The 22,132-nt window shown below is 32.5% G+C and overlaps 2 protein-coding genes across 2 annotated transcripts; one reads left to right on the plus strand and one right to left on the minus strand.

Annotated features, from left to right (window-relative positions):
- The first annotated feature begins 437 nt into the window (after positions 1 to 437).
- LOC111715622 (nuclear factor erythroid 2-related factor 2) lies at positions 438 to 15,908 on the plus strand. The gene is made up of 7 exons (XM_023490971.1): positions 438 to 656; positions 2,930 to 3,047; positions 8,935 to 9,035; positions 11,320 to 11,383; positions 11,766 to 11,846; positions 12,886 to 12,962; positions 14,621 to 15,908. The coding sequence occupies exons 1-7, from the start codon at positions 487 to 489 to the stop codon at positions 14,673 to 14,675; spliced, it is 666 nt and encodes a 221-aa protein (XP_023346739.1). The 5' UTR covers positions 438 to 486; the 3' UTR covers positions 14,676 to 15,908.
- Positions 15,909 to 19,351: 3,443 nt separating this feature from the next.
- Positions 19,352 to 19,990, minus strand: LOC111715624 (protein PXR1-like). The gene has a single exon (XM_023490975.1). The coding sequence runs from the start codon at positions 19,988 to 19,990 to the stop codon at positions 19,352 to 19,354; it is 639 nt and encodes a 212-aa protein (XP_023346743.1).
- Positions 19,991 to 22,132: the final 2,142 nt, after the last annotated feature.

Genomic DNA, 22,132 nt, shown 5'->3' on the forward strand with positions numbered 1-22,132 from the left:
TGTATATATATGAATGTATATTTATATATATACAAATATATATATATATATGAGCGAAGAGCTTTATCTTATTTAAGATGGAGGTCAGTGGCTTTATTATGTACAGTCATTTTTAGGGTTGATTATTAAGGGAAAGTCTGAATTAGGGTTCAAACGAAATGGAGAAATCGCTTTGCGAAAATTTCGTATTTTTTGCGAACCTTTTTTTTCAGCATTTTTGCGCATTCCGTTCGTTTAAAAATGCGATATTTTTCGCGAAACAGATTAATGCAACATTTTGCAAATGTTATGTAATTTTTCGCGAAATTGTCGCATTTTTTTAAAGTACGAAAGAAAATTTTCGCGAAATTTTCGTTCGCCGGAAACCGTAAGTCTCAATCAACAATCTAGGTTAGATGATGTATCAGTGCATTGTTCATGTTTGGTCAAGAGATCTCATGGTAATGTACTAAAGCCAGAGGCTGGCCTATATATACATTTTAAGCTATGTTTAGGGTTGCTGGTTTAAATGGAGGTCTGATGGGACATCAAGGAGGCTGGAAACATGATTGGAAGCATGATTGGAAACATGGTTGGAAGCAGGACACGGAGTCGGACTGGAAACAAGACTGGAGACATGATGAGGAAAAGTTGATGGAATCTACTCTTCTTACAAGGTTTGCCATTCTCCTAGTTTTTGTATTGTGAATCTCTTTTGTGCGTTCTATTTAATGCCTCCTTAGTAATAAGTTCTAAGAGTGCGTCCCGTTTACAATATATATCTATATGCTGCATCCCCAATTCTTTGCTGTGTATCCTGTCAATGTGTGTCCTCTTTTGAAACACAGCATGTTAATCATTTTTGCCAGTTATTTTTCGGACAAAGAAATCTACAATAATTCCTGTTCTTTAATGGCGGAACTAAAGGTGTAGAAGTAGAACTGTAGATTATTGAACTAAATAAAGGTGTAGAATGTAGATTATTGAACTAAGTAAAGGTGTAGAACTGTAGATTATTGAACTAGGTAAAGGTGTAGAACTGTAGAATATTGAACTAAGTAAAGGTTTAGAACTGTAGTTATTGAACTAGGTAAAGGTGTAAAATGTAGATTGTTGAACTAGGTAAAGGTGTAGAATGTAGATTATTGAACTAGGTAGAGGTGTAGAACTGTAGATTATTGAACTAGGTAAAGGTGTAGAATGTAGATTATTGAACTAGGTAAAGGTGTAGAATGTAGATTATTGAACTAGGTAAAGGTGTAGAACTGTAGATTATTGAACTAGGTAAAGGTGTAGAACTGTATATTAATCAAGAGATATAAATCTTGTTACAATCTCATTAAGCCTAAACTATGAAGTGAACCATGGTAGGGTAGGCTTAATAACCTCATAATAACCATTTTAAACATTTTAACATGAAAACTTAGAATTCTAACACACAACTATGTATACACTGAGTTTAACTAACAATGCCTTGAAGCAATACGTTTTCTTTTTATCATTCAATTCCTGAAATTCAGAATGTTCTGTCTGCAAATAATAATGTCCATGTCTGGCTTGATAATCCATAGAATTAAACTCAAACAGGAATTTACTTACGTATTGCAAATCTACGGGTGGCCAATTAGAAATAATATGGAAAAAAAGTACAGAGTAAGTCAGAATAATAAAACGTTAAACACATTTTTTCGTTAATAGTTTTGGTGTCGTATACAAATTCGAATACGTTGTGAACAATTTAAACATTGCAATTCTGCAAATATGCTTGTAGAGAAATGTTTGTGTACTGAAGGAGATAAATATATTAATACCCCGATCTAGTTTGTTAATGATAATGGCATGGATTTAAATCCTGGTAATTTCTAACTTTAGTTCTCGTTTAGTTTTTATCTCGGCCTATTTTTGTCTGGATATTTAGGTCCTTAGGATCAAATCTTTGAATTCTAGAAATAATGATAAAAAAGAAACTGTTTCGCAATTGGTAATTAGGACTTAAAACTTTCTGTGTCTGTTTGAGGAATTACAGGATTAGAATTTTTTAATCCTAAAACTTAGGAATAAACGAACCCCTAATCTGTTCAGCCTACCTGGAGATTCGGGATTAAACTAATTCTCCTGTTGTTTAGTCTATCTGGAGATACAGGATTAAACTAATCCTCCTGTTGTTTAGACTACCTGGAGATACAGGATTAAACTAATCCTTCTGTTGTTGAGCCTACCTGGAGATTCGGGATTAAACTAATTCTCCTGTTGTTTAGTCTATCTGGAGATACAGGATTGAAATAATCCTTCTGTTGTTTAGCTTACCTGGAGATACAGGATTAAACTAATCCTTCTGTTGTTTAGTCTACTTGAAGATACAGGATTAAACTAATTCTCCTGTTGTTTAGTCTATATGGAGATACAGGATTAAACTAATCCTCCTGTTGTTTAGTCTACCTGGAGATACAGGATCAAAATAATCCTTCTGTTGTTTAGCTTACCTGGAGATACAGGATTAAACTAATCCTCCTGTTTTTAGTTTACCTGGAGATACAGGATTAAACTAATCCTTCTGTTGTTTAGTCTACCTGAAGATACAGGATTAAACTAATTCTCCTGTTGTTTAGTCTATATGGAGATACAGGATTAAACTAATCCTTTTGTTGTTTAGTCTACCTGGAGATTCAGGATTAAACTAATCCTCCTGTTTTTAGTTTACCTGGAGATACAGGATTAAACTAATCCTTCTGTTGTTTAGCTTACCTGTAGATACAGGATTAAACTAATCCTCCTGTTGTTTAGTCTACCTGGAGATACAGGATTAAACTAATCCTCCTGTTATTTAGTCTACCTGGAGATACAGGATTAACTGTTGTTTAGTCTACCTGGAGATACAGGATTAAACTAATCCTCCTGTTATTTAGTCTACCTGGAGATACAGGATTAAACTAATCCTCCTGTTATTTAGTCTACCTGGAGATACAGGATTAAGATGTCGAGGGAAAGGATCCCCCCACGCCTTATATCTGGGAGCTCAGAGAACAAAAAACGAACTCCTCGCTGAATCTTTGGGTCTACCTAGACAGGTTAGATAAGCATAGATTAAAGGGACTATAAGTTTAATTTCAAATGACCCTTCTTGCAAAGATGACAATGCCCGATTTACAACGGTACCCTTGGAAACTTTATCTGATCAAAAATGTGGAGGATATCATTTTTTTTCTGTGAGTTTTTCCATTGGTTTTTATTATAAACAAGAAATGAGCAATTCTCTTTCTCAGAGAATCCTCAAATAGGAAAATAACCAGTTTAAATTAATCAAAAACATGAACATCTAATTCATCCTTGATCAGACAAAGGTTTCAACGGTACCATTGTAAATCGGGGGTAGTCCTCTTTAAATGGAAGGTCACTTGACATTTTGCATACAGTCACTTTAGGGAGATACAGAGACACCCATAAAACTGGGAAATATGAAGACGACATGTGCACATATTTGATACTGTTACATTAATATAGTATCAATAATTTTACCAATATTAGCTTTAATAGTATAAAGGACTTGTGATCTTTGTTGTATTTTGCTTTTTAATGTGGAGAATCTTAGTATATTTTCCTTAAACAGTTTTTTTGTTTTATATCTGTACATATTTGTTTTTTATCTGTACATATTTGTTTTCTTTTGTATATTAAAGGATATATACTTCATAAAGACTGAATGCAGAAATTAAAATCTAAATTCTTTTTCTGACTTTCCTTTTTGCAATTTATTGTAACAGATTTATGGGCGTTTCTTTGCATATTTTTTTTGTATAAATTTCAGTTTTTTTTATTGATATTTCATACTACTCGTACTTTCATCGTACTCAAATAAAATACAATTTTCGCAGACTTTTCCAAAAATGATAAAAGTCGACATTTTTAACAGACACAACTTTTAAATATTGTACTTTCTTGAGCAATTATGTATACGTGCACTCTAATGTTAACGTAGGAAGACGTTTAATTTTATTTGGAAATTCTAAATCACTAAAAAAATTAATTTTGTTTGAAAACGTAAACAATTTAAATAAATTAATTTTAATTTAACGTTCAATTCCGAATACCAAAATGTTTAAACATGAATTCTAAACCGATGAAGATAGTTTTGTTTACAATATACTTGTGACAAAATGCATGTTTATTTATTAAATAAATCAATAAATAATTTTATCTGAATTTATGTAGTTTGTAAGTGAAATAGTTTGGTGTTGTTCTTAAAACTATTTTCTGGTTGTTTCCTAAAACGTTTTTATCTGGTACCCTAGGTTTCATATAAAACCTCTAGAAATTAAGAATTTTATCATGGAGAGCAACTATCTACACTCTACAGTCAGATTAAACATGTAGCAAATAAATTTAGAAAACATGTGTTGTGAAGGTTAAGTTAGGATTAGTTCAAGTCAACTCAGTTTAAACAATTTGCAAGCTAAAACGCCTACAATTCAAATTTCAGGGGCTTACAGTTCAATATTTAGACTATATCCAAGATATGTCAATAAATGTCAGTTTCAAACTGATAAAAACCCAGAAAGAAGTGGCTTTCGATCATAATTTGACCAATTAACATTTATTTTTAAAATTTAAAATTTTATAAGGGTTGAACTATTTTATTTGCGTATTTACATATTGTCAAGTTTCTTTTACCTATAAATCTCATTGAAGAAAAGTCTCCTAACGATATCAAATTCAGACAAATTTCGGATTTGAAACTTTTCCCTCTTGACATTTTAAAGGTTTTTTTCATACCTTTAAACCTAGAGTTAAAGTTGCCATAAGGTTTTCATTTTCAATTTAGATTTTTAACTTTGCAGTAATTTGAATTTGCCACAAAGGTTTGACGTAGTTAGAAATATTTACAAGATTAATACAGATATAACTTAAACACTTGTTTAATGTTTTCCTTTTGTTCCTTATGTATTAAAAGTCAATTTTAGTGTTATAAAATGCAGAGGCGCAACTAGCACTTTTGGTAGGGGGTGGGGGGGGGCAAAATTTTATTTTGTAATTGTCTAGGGGGGGGGGGTTTGCCCCCCCCTTTATCTAGCCATCAATAATTTTTGAAATCTATATACACTTTGCTTTTCTGTTTGTTTGTTTGTTTGTTTGTATCCAATGAACGTCAAAACGGCTGAACCGAATAAAATTAAGATAATTTAAAGGGATTTCATTTATACATTTAAAATCAAATAGGAACGTAAATTATAGAGCAAAGCAGATGTGAACATTTTTGCAGCAGAAATACAAAACCTCCCAATTAAAAGAAAATTGCAATGAAAAGAAAAAAAACACTAGATAAAAAGATAATTATTTTTTTCTATTTTATGATGTTTTTATGATTCTAATTTTCAAACGATTTTTTGTACTTTTCTTTTAACCTTTGGAGTTTTTACGCTTGATAATTTCTGATACGTGTTATGAGTTTTTATAGGAGTAGCATCCTGGGCATTCAGCTTAATAGATTATAATAACATCCTTTATGTTGTGTTTTTTTCAAGATGTTTAGATGATAGGTATACTTTTTGGATATTTACAGTGAGAACCAGAAAACTATGGAATAGAAGCGACATTAAATTATTATTTAAGTGTTTCTAATGGTGTTACAAAGTAAATAGATTTCATTGTAACTTATTAAGTAAAATTAGTCTGTTTACACTGCACAATTGATATTGTTATTGGACTGTGCAAAGCCATAACTTACGTCTAAAAGTCGTCTTCCTATTTCTATTTCACAGTTTTATGATTCTCACTGTACTTGTAATATATTGTAAAAAAAATGAATTCAACATTGGCGATTACTTTAGAAAATTGGAAGAAAAATGTTAGATTTAAGTTATGATTTTGAATAGTTAAAAAAAACATGAAATACTGCACTTATGCAGTTTACACATAAAAGCTGGCCTTTTTAAAATAACAAAAATTCTTTAACTAAACTTTAAACTAAAATTCTAGTTTAATTGTTCAGCATCACAAAATTTGAAGAATTTTTTAATGGTATTATTATACTGCACATCTGAATAAACCAATGTGCATCTGGGAAAAATAAACAGAGGAGTCAACAACTTGTTGTCTGCGCTGTAGCTATGGAGGGTTGTGTGAGAAGAAATAAAATTGAGAAGGGGGGAGGGAGCGTTTATAAGTCACTGTGACTTATATTGCTTAATTCTAAAACGGTACGACCTTGTACTCTTATAGCTCCTTTTGTTTTGAACTACTTACGTGTATGTATGTGAGAGCAAATATATTCTAGATTAAGAACGCAGTTTTTATTAAGGTCCACAAGATGATTTTCTATAGTGCTGATTACTTTCTCCTTTTTGGGAAATGTCACGTGGATGAGTTAGTATAGAGTGTCCCGCGTCATATTAGATTAACTTTAAAGATTAACTTTAGTGCACCCCAATGTCGTTGGCCTTAGATAGATTATGAGTTATGTCAGACCAAATAGTCTCGGTTTAAAATATCAAAGGTTTACACATTATTAGGTTGCAAAGATATAGCGGGATTAGGAAGTTTGAGCTTATTTGGCAAAGACTAAATTTCTGTGTACAGTACACAACTGCTTATCCTAAAAGTTAGCCTTAAATACTTTTTTTTGTAGATAATCCAGAAAATCCCTATTTATACGATTGTGTTTCATTTAAAATAAATTGGGACGCCCTGTGTCGGGCTAATTAAATCATACAAATCCAAATACGTTTTAATCTAAAATGCATTTGACATTTTAGAAACATAAGCCTGTTAAAAAATTGCAAAAATCGTTTCATTTTGTTTTAGATTTTCCCTAAATCTGTATAACCTGATGATGTAAACCTTTGATATATTTTAACTTAGACTATTATAAACTAAGAGAATTTATAGTTTGAAATATCAAAGGTCTACGACATTGGGTTGCACAGATAAAAGGATTAGAAAATCAGAGGTTGTGACAAAAACTTATTGCCAAGTGATGCAGATAGAAATCACGTGACCAGTATACTGCACTGCCATTGGCTGAAGTTATTGTAACGTAATACGGACTGTGCGGACTATATGTAATAATATTATCGATTATATCTATTAAAAATGCAAAATAAGAATAAGAAATTTAACAGGAGAAAACCTGAAATTCTCAGGTTCCTGTGGGATATCGTCGTTTTCAGATTGGTTGCATATAGAAAATTTCATTTATATGAATTTTCGTATCAATTTGACACAGTTTTATATCAATTTCTCGAGACAGGAACATCAGACAGATGTCTTATATGTAACGTTTAATGCCTGAGATTTTCAGGTTTCATTCTATACCACCTTTAACTTTTCCTTTACAGTCCCTTAACACTTTTATTTTTGTGAAGGGGTTGTGGGTGCATGGGGGGGGGAATCAAAGTCCATTATATTGTTATGCACCCTGTATTGTTTCCAAGTAAGGCGCTTGCGTGCTTAAAGTAAGACATGTCATTAAGTTGTGCGCGCGGAGAGGTGGAAAGGGTGCAACGCACGTTGTATCGTTTTAATGCAAACATAATTTTATTGTTCTTCTCATTTTGAGATTATCTTTGACGTTCAAACAAAACAGAAGACATTTCGGAAATGTTGGTGAACGAAAATAATTAGCAAAAAACTGACAATTTCTACAACAAAAATACTTTTCTTTTGTTTGAAAACTTCGTACAAACTTTTGTTTCATAGCAGAGGCCTCCGGCCATTTAATAATCATCTATTAAAATAAACCTTACATTTAATGTCAAAGATATTAACAATACTACATAGTACAAACAATATACATATTTCATGGATTTTCAAAAAGAAATCAACTAAAAGTAGAAATAAAAAATATTTTAAGACAACGTGTTATCATTTTTAAGCATTAAAATCTTTCGAAATATTTGGTTTCTCTGTTTGTTCGTCTGTCTATCTGTTTATTCAATAAACGTCAAAATGGTTTTACTAGTTGAACCGATCAGACACAACATTTTTGTGGTTACTCACATGACCCCAGGGAAGGTTGATTCTGGACCGTCAAATCTGAGAAATATAAAAATATGTCAACATTTTTTTATTATTAAAATGCTCCAATTTAAGCAGAAAAATCCTCGAACATTTAGGAACGATATTAATGGAGAAACAGTTCAAAGCCATAAGTGTAAAGAGAAAAGGCGAGAACCCATATAATGTGTTTTCAAAAACTGAGTTTTCGTCATATTATTTCAACCCGAACAGACTATAGTAGAGTACGTGCGTGGGTTGTACGGGGTGGACCTTTTAATGAGATTTCAAGTAAAAAGATGGATTGTAGGCTTTAAGGAATTAACAAGGAAACACATGTTTTTAATTGATTAAATAAAACCTGATTTGTTAAATTTGAACTTCTTTTTGGCAAAAATTTAAACACATATTAAAATGTAATATTGCATTGCATTGTAACTTTATCTAAATCAATTTCATAAGTTTTCTCTCAAATAGTAAACTTCTTGATAACTATGGCTTTTGTTGATACACATACAGTTGACTCCAGAAAACATTGGAATTGTCGTCGTCTTCTTATAGTCTTTTGATTGCCACTAACTACTTCTAAAAAGTGCCCTGAGCTGGGAAATTTTGTATTTATAATCCTGCTCGCTTGATCCCGATATCCACTCTGGGCACATTTAATTTGAGAATTAATGCTTCATCCATTCATTTTAGTTATCTCTCGAAGGTACAAATACACTGTGGGATATCTAATAATAATCTGCAGATTAACAACAGATCGAGATCAAACATTGATCTCGATATCCACTATACAAAAGTTCCCAACACATGATTTGAGTTTTTATTGTATCAACATTATGCTTCGGGATATAATATGTATATATATATATATATATATTTGTTTTAATAATTATTATTTGATTAGTATAGTAAATCTACCTATATATAAGATATATATACCCATATATATATATTATTCAGGATGTGGACAGTATAGTGAATCTACCTATGGATGAGTTTTCTTCATATGCTCTTCGTCATAGCTTTACAGAGGAACAGATGAACATTCTTAGAGATATTAGGTAGGATACAGGATATAGGATACAGGCTACAGGCTACAGGCTACAGGATACAGTATACAGGATACAGGATACAGGATACAGGATACAGGATACAGGATACAGGATACAGGATACAGGATACAGGATACAGGATACAGGATACAGGATACAGGACACAGGATACAGGATACAGGATACAGGATATAGGATACAGGATACAGAATACAGGACACAGGTTACAGGATACAGGATACAGGATACAGGATAAAGGACTGGATACAGGATACAGGATACAGGATACAGGATACAGGATACAGGATACAGGATACAGGATACAGGATACAGGACACAGGATGCAGGAAACAGGATAGAGGATACAGGATACATGATACATAATACAGGCTACGAGATACCGGCTACAAAATACAGGACATAGGATACAGGATACAGGACTAGTGTTGAGTAAGAATATAAGATCCTGTGTTTAAAGTAACTGAAGAAAATTACACTTTATGAGAGATATAACAGAATAAAGGATATATTAACTCGGAATTGCATGAAGCAAATGCATTTTATGATTACCATGTTTCAGTAAAGTTATAATATACCTAAAATATATTTGATGTTATTAAAATGTCGGGCTAATTGATTTACACTTTATTATTCATAAGTAATAATGTAACAAAGCTTTATTTAATTTAAATACACTTAATGTAAACTTTTAACACACTTTTCTAACAAATATTCAAACAAATATTCAAACAAATATTCAAACAAATATTCTAACAAATATTCAAACAAATATTCAAACAAATATTCAAACAAATAACAAATATTCAAACAAATATTCAAACAAATATTCAAACAAATGCATTTTCAAAAACGCTTTAAAGGGACTGTGTTTTAAAAACCTTTTATAAAACTTTCACAATTTTAAAACTGTATTAAATTTGGCAATTATATCATAAAAAAATTGTATTATGAAAGTATAAAAGAATTGTATCATGAAAAAAAAGAATTGTATCATTAAAAAAGAAGAAAAAAACAAAAGAAAAGTTTTTTTGAAATTATTTTCCATTTGGGTTAAAATTTTGGATAATGAAAAAAGCAAATGTTTAGAAAAATTGATTAAAATTTTTTATAAATTCAACTGATTTGTGTGGAACCTTTTAAGAGTCCGACAAGAGCTGTCATTAATAAAAAAGGTTCTCTAATTACATATCATGTAAGATTATTTCTACTTTTTTTTTCTCTCTAAAAATGGCAGAATTTGTCGAAAAATATTTTTTATGATTTATAAGAGAGAAACAAATAAGCCATTAATAAAAGTAGATTTTTAATGCGAAAAATATATTTAATTCTACGTTAGCCTTCATTACGTATTTTTTACGAAATTTTCTTTTTAATAGAAATTCTGTTAAAGAATTAGTTTTCGAAATTCACACATCTATCTTCTACAAATCATGAAACCTACAAAAAAAGTCGAGAACTAATTTTTTTTAGCTTGAAACATAACACGGGTTCTGCTACAGTTTCTACTTTAACTTTTGATGTGCACCCATCATTACATCATTGAATTCTATGAGATTTGTAGATATTTTTTTCATGCTAATTCTGTTGTGACAACAAGAACGATAAAAAATGATTAATTGAAAGAACAAAAATCAAAAATATGAATCCCCCCCCTAACCCAAGGAAAAGTATGTTTTTACACTTCCCCTGTGTTTTGTTGAGTGCAAAGGGCAAACCATTGGAATTTTGATTTGAAAATGTTTGAAATGTCCATAATCTGTCTATTTTATATTCTTTAGAGAACCAGGGGTAAAGATTTCCCCCAAATAAACAAAAAAAAACTTCCGCTTCACTCAAAAATTAAAAACAAAGTTGGCGAAAATGATTTTGAAATGAAGGTGGGGCCCGAGGGTTATAATTTATTATAAATATATATATAACCCTGAATATCACTCGTCAACAAATCTAACAATTGCATTCAATGAAACGGATTCAATATCCTTTTAAACTTCAAAATAAAAATATTTTTACAAAGAAAACCGAATTATTTTCATGAAAAATAAAACTTTGCGTCCATTACAAAGGCTTGATGTATCACTTTAGTTTTGAGGTCTGGAACGTATTATTTCAAGTTTTCATTTGTTTTTAAACAGATTTTTGTCAGACATTTTTTAAATAAAATAAAAGATGATATTATGATTGAATGGCGAATGCATTTATTAATATTTGCATTAATAGTTGTTGCATTTAGTTTTTTTAATTAATTTTTTTTAAATAAGATTTTTAATATTAGAAGACGGGGAAAGAACCTAGTTGCAGCGCACAATTGTAGAAGACGCAAAATAGACGAAATTGATGTAAGTATAATATGCACAAAAGTATTCACAAAATTTTTTTCTTTTTTAACGTAAAAAAATATTAAATTTTCAAAATCCAATTCTGTGTTTTTAATTTGTGAGATCCAGTTCTGTTTTTGCATTCAATTATCTATCAAATTTAATCTATTTTGAAAAAAATACTAAAAAGCTGTTTCATTTTATGTTATTTACTTTTGAGAGATTATTACAATCTGGCTAGAAAATAAGCAGTTTGGGCTCCATGGACCATTTATAAGCTATAAAAACATTCAGGTTTTTTAAAGGAGCATATATAACTTTCATCTTTTTGTTAAACAACTTAATTGCAAGTTAAAAGAGATGCTGACAAAAAAAACAGTTTTAAACAAAATCGTTTTCTTAGGAGCTTAGAGAAAAGCTAATGAAGACAAGGCTCCATGTGGAGCAATTGAACAGGAAGAAACAAGAATATATGAAAGAGCGGGTAAATACTTTAAAATTTTTATTTAAAGGGACTGTAAGAGTAATTTAAAATGACCTAAAAGTGTTTATTTCTGTGAGTTTCTCCATTACTTCCTATAAGCAAGTCAATTTCGCAGAGAAACCGCAAATGAAAATAAACAGTTTAAAGCAAAAACACATTGAAATCTAATAAATGCAGGCACAGCCTTGAAGGGTACCGCTATAAATCGGACATTGCCTTCTTTGCATGAAGGATCAAGCTTGAAACTAAGCTTACAGTCCCAGAGAAGAAGAGTTTCGAAATGGTTTCGAACAGGAACTGATTACTAATCTCAAAGATTCAAAAGTTAAACTTGTTTGTATGTCTGTAATATAGTTTATGGGTGAAATATTAAATGATTTGAAAAGGACAGAATCAAGTTAGGGCTGCATGGAACTCATGAAACATTTAATGTAAAAATTAAGACTGAATAAACACTCGTCTTTCTAAAGGCTCATCCTTTTTGGGTAACCCTAAACCTGATATCGAAGACCAATTGCAATTTTAACCTAAAAACTTCAAAAGGAGATTAAAAGTAAAGAGCTTGAGGAGTTTATTATAATTAACGGATCAGATTTGGCAAATAGTGGAAATTGTCAGTTATATATGTGAGGGCATTTTAATTGTATACATAATATTGCAGAGAACAATGTTTTTTTAGTTTTTAATCGTTTAAACTACTATTGCCTATAAGTCAAATAATTGTTGGTGACAGTTTTAAAACTGAGAGCAATGACTTTTTTGTGAGCTTTGTAAAAACAGCTCTACGCTATCAAAGCTCTCCTGCTGCAGTATTTTTACATATGCTTAATGTATTAATGTTTTGTTGATAAATGTTATGATTTATTACTGCAGAAAAAAATATGATTTGATGATGAGAATCATTTAAAATTACTTTGACGGTCCCTTTCATGGAAAAGTTTTCTTAACTTGAGAAAAGGACATTAGATAGATAGATAAATAGATACAATGAATGAAGAATGTGCATTATTCTGAATATTGTGCATAAACTATTTTTTAGGATTCTTTGAAAGTTCTGCGAAAAGCTGAGGAAATAAATACTCTACAGAGACTAAACCTAGATATTGAAAAATACAGGTGACATATTTTTTAGACTCCAGGTAAAGTTTTCGTATAGTTATGTTATCGATTTGGTTTTCTCTTTTAACTCACATTACCGATTTTTTATAATTGGATCATAACACTTATTGACCTTACTTTTGAGTTTTAAACTAAAGCAACTAGAGTGATTCTCTAACCTAATCCGTCTTTTATTATTGACAAAGGAATTGAGTCTTTGCCACAAACTCAAATGTTCAAATCCCAATATTTTTGCAATCTGATAGTGTAAACCTTTGGTATTTAAAACTTCGAATTTTTGATCTAACATAATTCATAGTTTTAAATATCTAAGGTTTACAACAATGGGCCGGTTGTAAAGAAATTAGGGATGAGAAAATCAGAGTTTGTGACAAAGACTCAATTCCTTTAGACCTTTGACGTTTTCGTCGAATATTCAGCAATCTTTCAACTTCTGGAGTTGTCCTTTAATACTTTTCATTAATGAGGCATCATATACCGACAAAGAAGTATATAAATGGGAAAAATGTATGTTTAATATGCCCAAGGTTTTAATGCAATGAAAGTTAATAGCTGCAGTTGCGTATACTCTGAATAGATACATCAGTGTTCGTTTAGTATCCGTGGAGGATAAAAGCATTTAATGTACACATCTGAAATAACTTTCTTTACATTATAACCTTGAATATACCAAACTGGGATAGAAAGTCACAGCTTGCTGGAATAAGAACCAAAATGTTAAAAATCCGTGACGGGCTACGTGGCTATTTTAGTTTTTTTTTCAAATTTTCATAATTTCCCGTAAAATTCTTGAATTTGTATCGCAAACTCTGATTTTCTAATCCCTATATCTAAGACATTTCAATCTATGAATTCTAAAAGATCAAATAATTTAAGTTTGAAATTACAAAAGTTAACATCAACAGGTAGCAAAGATATAGGGGAAGGAAAATTAGTGTTTTTGGCAAAAACTCACTTATTTTTCCTGTAAATTGTAAGGATGGCAAAGTCAGCTTGAACATAAAACGCACTTGTGAAGGCGGTATTTTTGTTTGTTAATTATGTTAAGGACCCCCCCCCCCCTACCCCACCACAGGAAAGGGTTAACTACCTTTCTCCTGAGCTGAATTGGCGTAGACCATTGTACTATTTAAAATTAAAATTACTGTCTATTTCAAACCTCATTAAAACTTCTTAATTCATATTAAAACTTTAATCTAATAATAAGTTTTATTTCTCAAAAATGTTGTATTTTTCGGACAAAGTTTACATTTTTAATTCTGTTTAAACTTACAATTTCTTAGTTTATAAATTCTAGGTATAAATGATTAAGTTTCTATTTTCAAATACTGGACTATCGATGTGATTTTAAGAGCTCCATGCCCGATGCACAACGGTATCATTTAAACCCGTAAATGTGAGTAATAATGGTAAACATGTCGTTGTTGTTTTCTAATAAGAGGTAAATTCTGTTAATTTTCTACCATGTCTTTTCTGCATAATTTTTATTAAAAATTTACAACTTTTATAGAAGAAAAGCGGGAATATATCCATCATTTTGACGTATCATTTAAGATTTTATGGGACCGTTGTGAATCGATCATTTAACTCTTTAATAGTAAAACCCCTTGAAATTATTTGAGTATAGTTTGTTAAAGTTTCTATTTCTATTTCAGTATTGAGTATGACGGAAAAGGCAATGCTTCAATTAAGACACGGGATTTAAAATGATAAACATAGAGATGATTAGACTGAACTAATATCAAATCAAGATAATAAGAGACAAGCTGAACCATAGAGACAAGGAACCATAGGGACATGAAAACATAGATATGATTACGGCTCGGTGCATTGTAATCATAAGCTCTAGATTACAGACGTATCAAAGTAAACAAAATTGTTTTAAAAGATGTAGTTTTTAGAGTTTTGAGTTCAACCAAGGTGTGTATAACAACAGTTGAAGGAGTTGAAGGTTAGAGGGAAAGAGCTTTTGTACATAATGTACTGTGATGCACTAGGAACTCTTGGAACTAGTTTTATCACAATGTCAGAATGTAAACAAAGGCTAACAAAGGCTGGAGTTTATTGGGCAGGGTAGGAAGGCTGCAGACTATGAATCATTTTCTTCTTGTTTATTTAATTTGAACTTGTTCCTAAGCAGTCCCAATTACGTTACAGGAAAATATGAACGCAACCCCTGTTCCTTCTACCATCATATCAGATCTTTCAATTTAACTAAAATTTTGAACTTTAAGATAAAGACATTTTTACACAAATCTGATCATTTTTATTTTCACTTAAAAAAATCTTAGGTCAATTTATTTGAAAGTAAATTGCTAGTGAATTTGTTTTTTAGAGCATAAAAATTCTAGAATTTGAATTGAGCTTCCATATAAAAAACATATCTATATTTTTCTTTGGACTATGAAAAATACTCATGTATGCTATAAATGATATAATTTGATGTGTAAATACTCCATTAAGCAATTTAAGTGTTGTTTATTTAATTTTAGGTTCACGCATCTCAACGTTAACGCATTCCCTTAAAAGTGTTTTGAATTATTAACACCGTGTGCTTATCGAACCCAACCAGGGATAGAATTTTAATATTTTGAATTAGGTCGCTAAACTACTTCACGTCGATTCATATATGACATGGAATTGTTGATTCAACTTTGTTCATGTCCTATATATGATAACATACACTGCAGAATAAGTATTTGAATCGACGATAGGAATTCAGCAACCTTTATCAAATTCATTAAATCCCGTCCTTGAACATGTAAAAGCTTTCAAGTAAAACAAAATTATACATATTAATTGTTTGAAGGGAAATAATCTTTTAACGGAACTTTGAAATAATTTAACACAAATGCTTATGAGAGGAACTGGTGAACGTATAAAATGCCTTTTTTTGCTGAAAAATAGGTGAATTTTTTATTAACATGGGTATGGTATGGTAGTAAGCAGATACTTTTCTTATAAAACTATAAGATTTTTTTGTAAAATCATGATAAAAAAAAATATATTTAGCAAGAAATTCAACTTTAAAAATCTTTAAATTGCCTCTAAAATACAAACTCTATAATTAAGATTTTGAATGCATTCTGTTTTAATCAATATATTTAAATTATAATTGAAAAAGTATGATTATTTTTTGTTTGAATTAATCATGTTTTATGCATTCTCTGATTTTAAAGAAGATCTGTACCTTAAAGGGAGTGACCGGCTATGTAAGGTAGTTGAACTGAGTATGCAGTGTTTTGAAAAACTTATTTCGGATTCATTTGAGACAAACTTTTTAAAGATTTAAAGATCTATTAAAAGTTTAATAAGTCTCAAATGAATCCGAAAGAAGTTTTCCACAACACTGAATACTCAGTTAAACTACCTTACATAGCCGGTCACTCCCTTTAAACAACAATCCTTTTTACTCAGATCCCTCCAACTTCCATCCATTCTCTTTACTCCGCCTTTCCTTGATTTTTCTTTCTCTCTCCACATTCCATCCTACCTCCCTCCACCTTCCATCCTACCTCCCTCCACCTTCCATCCTACCTCCTCCCTCCACCTTCCATCCTAAGACGCTCCTACAAGTATATTTGTAGGTAAGGATTAACGTTTCCTTGCTTAGGCCCCATGTGGATCCTGCCAGTGATTTTGATATGTTTATTTTCTTACTTGCTTTTGAGGCTGTTAGTTTGGCGTGTTGGTTGAAGGTGTGCATGGTGTCAAAAGTTACTCCAAGGAGTCTGGGATGTTTTTCTAGAGGAACAAGTAGGTTTTTGATTTTGATCTGGGGATGGATTTTGGCTTCATGGGAATCTGGAGTGAAGAGAGTGACGGTTGATTTTTCTGGAGAGACTAATAGTTCTCTTTCTTCCAGAAAGTCTGTTACTTTATTAACATAGTTGTTGATGCTGATTGACATGGAGGTGATGGATTTCCCTGAGGAGTAGATTGATATGTCATCAGCATATTGAATTACTTAAATGCCTGGAGGGGGGGAAGGCAGATCTTTGAGATAGAAATTGAAGAGGATCGGTGAGATTACCGCTCCTTGAGGAACGCCTGTTCTGAAGTTCCTTGAATTTGACTGTTTATTCCTGAAATTAACCTTGGATTGTCTGCCTCTCAGGTAGCAGCTTAACCTGCGTTTAACAAAAGGGGGGAGAGTAGACTTGGTTGCCAAGAGAGAGCCTTCATGTGGTGCAACCGACAGTGCTGTGAAGCACTTCAAAGCCTCTCATCAAACTCTTCAGTTTCTGACAAAGAACCAAGAGATCTTTCAGTCCAATGTTTTTTGTAATTAAAGACCAGCTCCCTCTGGCGGGAATGGTCAGAATGCTACTGTTGATTGCCGGTATAGAACCCAACCCGGGCCCTATTCCTGGACGAGGATGGGTCTGCAGTGTATGTAACCAACAGATAAACGAACGAACACAAACCACAGTAAAGTGCAACAAATGTAATAACTGGTGCCACCTATGTAAAAATAAAGAAACAAACTGTAGTCAACTTAAATCAATCAGAAATTACTCACTTTTCTTCCAGTGCCCCACATGCTGTGATAGCAACAACACAACTAATAAACAACCTAATACTAAAACAGTATGTGATAGCAACAACACAACTAGTCAACAACTACAACAACTACCAGTCAACAACCTACTTATCAACAGATCAAATCCAAAGAAAACAACCAACCAAAGAACTGCAATCTGAAAATTCTACAATTAAACTGCAATGGAGTAGCAACAAATCCACAGAACTAAACCTATGGCTAAAGGAAAACGACATAAAAATAGCAGCAATCCAAGAAACCAAACTCACCAACAAATCAAAGCCTCCAAACTTTCCTAATTATACACTGATAAGAAAAGTTAGAGAACGAGATACTGGTGGAGGACTAGCCTTTCTGGTTGGTTCATGGAACTATTCCCTTCGAACCCCTTCCAGATGTCCAACTTGACAAATTTACAGAATACCTCGCCATAAGGGTCGACAATATAAAAATTATAAATATATATATTCCCCCTGCCAGCAGCTGTGATATCGGGTTTTCACCAAATCTAGCCATGCTTATTACAGACAATAGTACAATAATTATGGGTGAATTTAATGCCCATGACCCACTATGATTCTCCCCCATCCAAGACTCCAGAGGTACCCTGGTCTCTGATGCAATTGGAGCCAGCTCCTTTGGTGTCCTGAACATGGACATGCTTACCAGAACCTCCAGAAACTCACAACCAACTTCGTCTGATATATCACTTGCAGGCACCCCTCTACTCCCATACTGTAACTGGACAACATCTCCAAGCTTAGGATCTGACCATCTACCCATTGTTATAACTTGTACAACAACACTCAAACTCATAATGAGTGAGAACAAAACTTACATAAATTTCAAAAAAGCTGACTGGGTGAACTTCACCCTAACCTCAGAAGAGGAGATTTCTAAACCCAACCCACCCACAGATGTCTACAGAGCTGAACAAGATTTTAGAGAAGTCATCAACAGAGTATCCAGAAACACAATAACTAAAGGACGAATCAAAGAAATATTCCCAAAAGTCCCAACCACAGTCAAGAAAAAGATACTTGAGAGAGATGAACTAAGGAAAACAAACCCACAATCTCCACAGATTCCAGAACTCAACTATGAGATAAACAAACTAATAAACAAACATAAACAAGAAAAATGGAGAGAAAAAGTAGGAAACATAAATAGGAAGACAGACCCTTCCAAACTTTTCAACCTTCTTAAACGACTCAATGGACAACCACAAAGCAAACAGAACCAAGGAATCAGATTCAAAGGGAAAGTACCTGTCCACTGCATCAAATATTGCAAATAACTTCAACAAACAATACACATCTGTCTCAAGGCACACCAGCTCCAAACTCACTAGAACCATCTTTAAAGAATCACAAAGGAACACTACATCAGGAGCTACAATAATCACCGCATCTGATACAAGTGAAGCAATAAAACAAGCCAAAACCTCCGAAGCAATAGGACCTAACGGAATATCCAACCTTCATCTTAAACACGTTGGACCACTAGGACTTGAGTATCTAACTAACATTTTCAACCTCTCACTTCAGAACAGTAAAATCCCTCAAATATGGAAAAACTCGATAATCATCCCTCTCCTTAAACCAGGAAAAGATTCTGCTGAATCCAAATCCTATAGACATGTTTCACTTCTATGCCCTGCAGCTAAAATCTTAGAAAGACTAATCCTACCTGAACTCACAGAACACCTTCCTATCCCGAACTTCCAACATGGTTTCAGGAAAAACCACTCTTCACTATCTGCCCTCAATGACCTAAATCAAGACATCACCAGAGGTTTTAATCAGAAAAACCTGCTGACAGAACTGTCCCCCTTCAAATTGACCTATCTAAAGCCTTCGACATGGTATCCCATGACAAACTCCTCAATGACCTGAACCACCTTCCTTCCCCAATTCCCACGCCATTTTCTCCTTTCTTCACTTTCCCTCGCCCCTTCATACTCCCTCCTTCTTACCTTGTTCCACCTCCCGACACTTTCGCTGTCCTTTCCTCCCTTCACTACTTTATTTTGTCCTCCTCTTGATCCCTTCTTACTGCATCGTCTTTTTTGTCCATTCTGTCTCTTCCGTCTCTTCCGTCTTTTCCTTCTCTTCTGTCTTTTCCTTCTCTTCCATCTCTTCAGTCTTTTCTGTGTCTTCCGTCTCTTCCGTTTCTTCTGTCTCTTCTGTCTCTTCCGTATTTTCTGCCTCTTCCGTCTTTTCCATTGCTTTCGTCTCTTCCATCTCTTCCGTCTCTTCTGTCTCTTCCATCTCCTCCATCGCTTCTGTCCCTTCTCTTCCGTCTCTTCCATCTCTTTTGTCTCTTCCATCTCTTCCATCTCTTCCGTTTCTTCCATCTCTTCCGTCTCTATTGTCTCTTCCCTCCCTTCCATCTCTTCCGTTTCTTCCTTCTCTATCGTCTCTTCCGTCTCTTCCGTCTCTTCCATCTCTTCGGTCTTGCTCACCTCATCCTTCTCCATCATTTTATCAACCACGCAAATCAATCTTGTTTTGATTTACAAAAGAGTCTTTGCCACAAACTCTAATTTACTAATACATGTATTTATGAAACACAGTAGTAGACCTCTGATAATTCTAACTATGAATTCTGGTTAATCAAATAATCTAAGTTGGATATATTAAAGGTTTCACCTTCAAGTTGCTAAGATATAAAGATTAAAAAGTTTGAGTTTGTGGCAAAAATTCAATTTATTTCCAATGATTTTTTTAGAAAATATGAACAATCCCTTTAGGCCAGTGTAAAAAACGTTATTAAAAGTTGTTTAAAAACTTGTTCTACCCTGGATGAAAGTTAATATTAATTCAAGGAATAAAGGTAGAAATTATTTGTTTAATTAATGCATGGTGGGGAATGAAAGCTAGCCCTGGGTAAAAAGTTCCGCTAAGGGACAATTAAAAAATCGAACCCTGCAACAGAAGTTCACAGCAAATATATGAGAATTAGAAAATGAAAAGCTAAAAGAGTTTAACCCTTAATTGAAGGTCTTTATCAGATATTATTACTGGTTTGCGGTTGGCTTCATTGTGGTTGAACTGTGTGCAGCTGGTTTCTCTCCACTGGTTCTATTTCACCTCGGCTCTACAGGTTAAACAGATTCCAAGTTTGGTATCATCAGCCAACTTATTTCTTGAGCAACAAAAACTGGGAAAATTGATTTCTATTGGAGTAAAATAAAAGACGACTTATAAGAATCAACACCTTAAAGCTAAAACTATTTTTAGAGAAATAAAGCTCTCTAAATGTTTGTTTTTATCTTTGTGACAGAAACAATCTCAAGAATTGACCAGGGTCAACCCAGACCGAAATATATTTTCAATAAATGTGGAACTAAAATCTACTTTTTTTACTCCACAGAGGTTTGATCCATCACCATCACCGAATTTGAAACCTCTCTAAATGCTACACATATAAGGTTAAATAAAACTAATTTGCTCATGGAAATCAAATGGTCCAAATTACATAATGCAACTTTTATAAAAGTTTTCTTGTTTTCTTTTCTCAAATATTGTAAAAGTATTAAATAAAACAATAAAAATATCACATTTCAAATTTAGTTCGTTCCCATGGTGTAATGTGATAAAAACAAAAGAAAACCTATATTTTGAAAATTGCGCAATTTCTATCAAAATAATAAGTCTTGCAAACTTTGAAATGTAGCAATTAAGTATAATTATTCTATCAACATTATCTTGCAAATTGAATAAAATTTAAACAAAACTGTCTGATTTGAAGTCAGTAATTATAAATATTAAACTGCAATTTTTGATAATTAGAAATTATGAATTTAAATCTGGTATTATCACATTGAAATTGTAAATTGAACATTTAAACAATGTGGAATTGATATTGATTTTCCATTTAATTAGATGAAAAGTTAACTGGTTTAGGGCGTATGTATTCTGAATATTGCATACATATAAGTTCACGCATATCTTTGTAAGTTTAATGGGGAAAATTTGCATGAGTTTATTTCCAACCAAATTCGGGCTTTATATATTTCAATGGCTAAATCTGGAATTTATGTTTACATGTTTAAAGAAAGAGAAAAATAAATGTAGCTCTCCTTAATTTATTTAAGCTCTGCTGTATCTTTGAAAGCTCTGCTGTATCTATGCAAGCTCTGCTGTATCTATGTAAGCCCTGCTGTATCTATGTAAGCTCTGTTGTATCTATGCAAGCTCTGCTGTATCATGTAAGCCCATATACTGCAATCTATGTAAGCCCTGCTGTATCTATGAAAGCTATGCTGTATCTATCTAAGCTTTGCTGTATCTATGTAAGCTCTGCTGTATCTATGTAAGCCCATATACTGCAATCTATGTAAGCTCTGCTGTATCTATGTAAGCTCTACTGTATTTATGTAAGCACTGCTGTATCTATGTAAGCACTGTTGTATCTATTTAAGCCCTGCTTTATCTATGTAAGCCCTTCTGTATCTATGTAAGCCCTGCTGTATCTATGTAAGCTCTACTGTATCTATGTAAGCCCTGCTGTATCTATGTAAGCCCTGCTGTATCTATGTCAGCTCAGAGGATTATTTGAATAATCAGATTTGAATGCACTGGCTTTGTATTAACGTTGAATGCTCGGACACCCGGAATAA

This window comes from Eurytemora carolleeae, unplaced genomic scaffold, assembly GCF_000591075.1.
Source record: "Eurytemora carolleeae unplaced genomic scaffold, Eaff_2.0 scaffold1831, whole genome shotgun sequence".
Lineage (NCBI taxonomy): Eukaryota > Metazoa > Arthropoda > Copepoda > Calanoida > Temoridae > Eurytemora > Eurytemora carolleeae.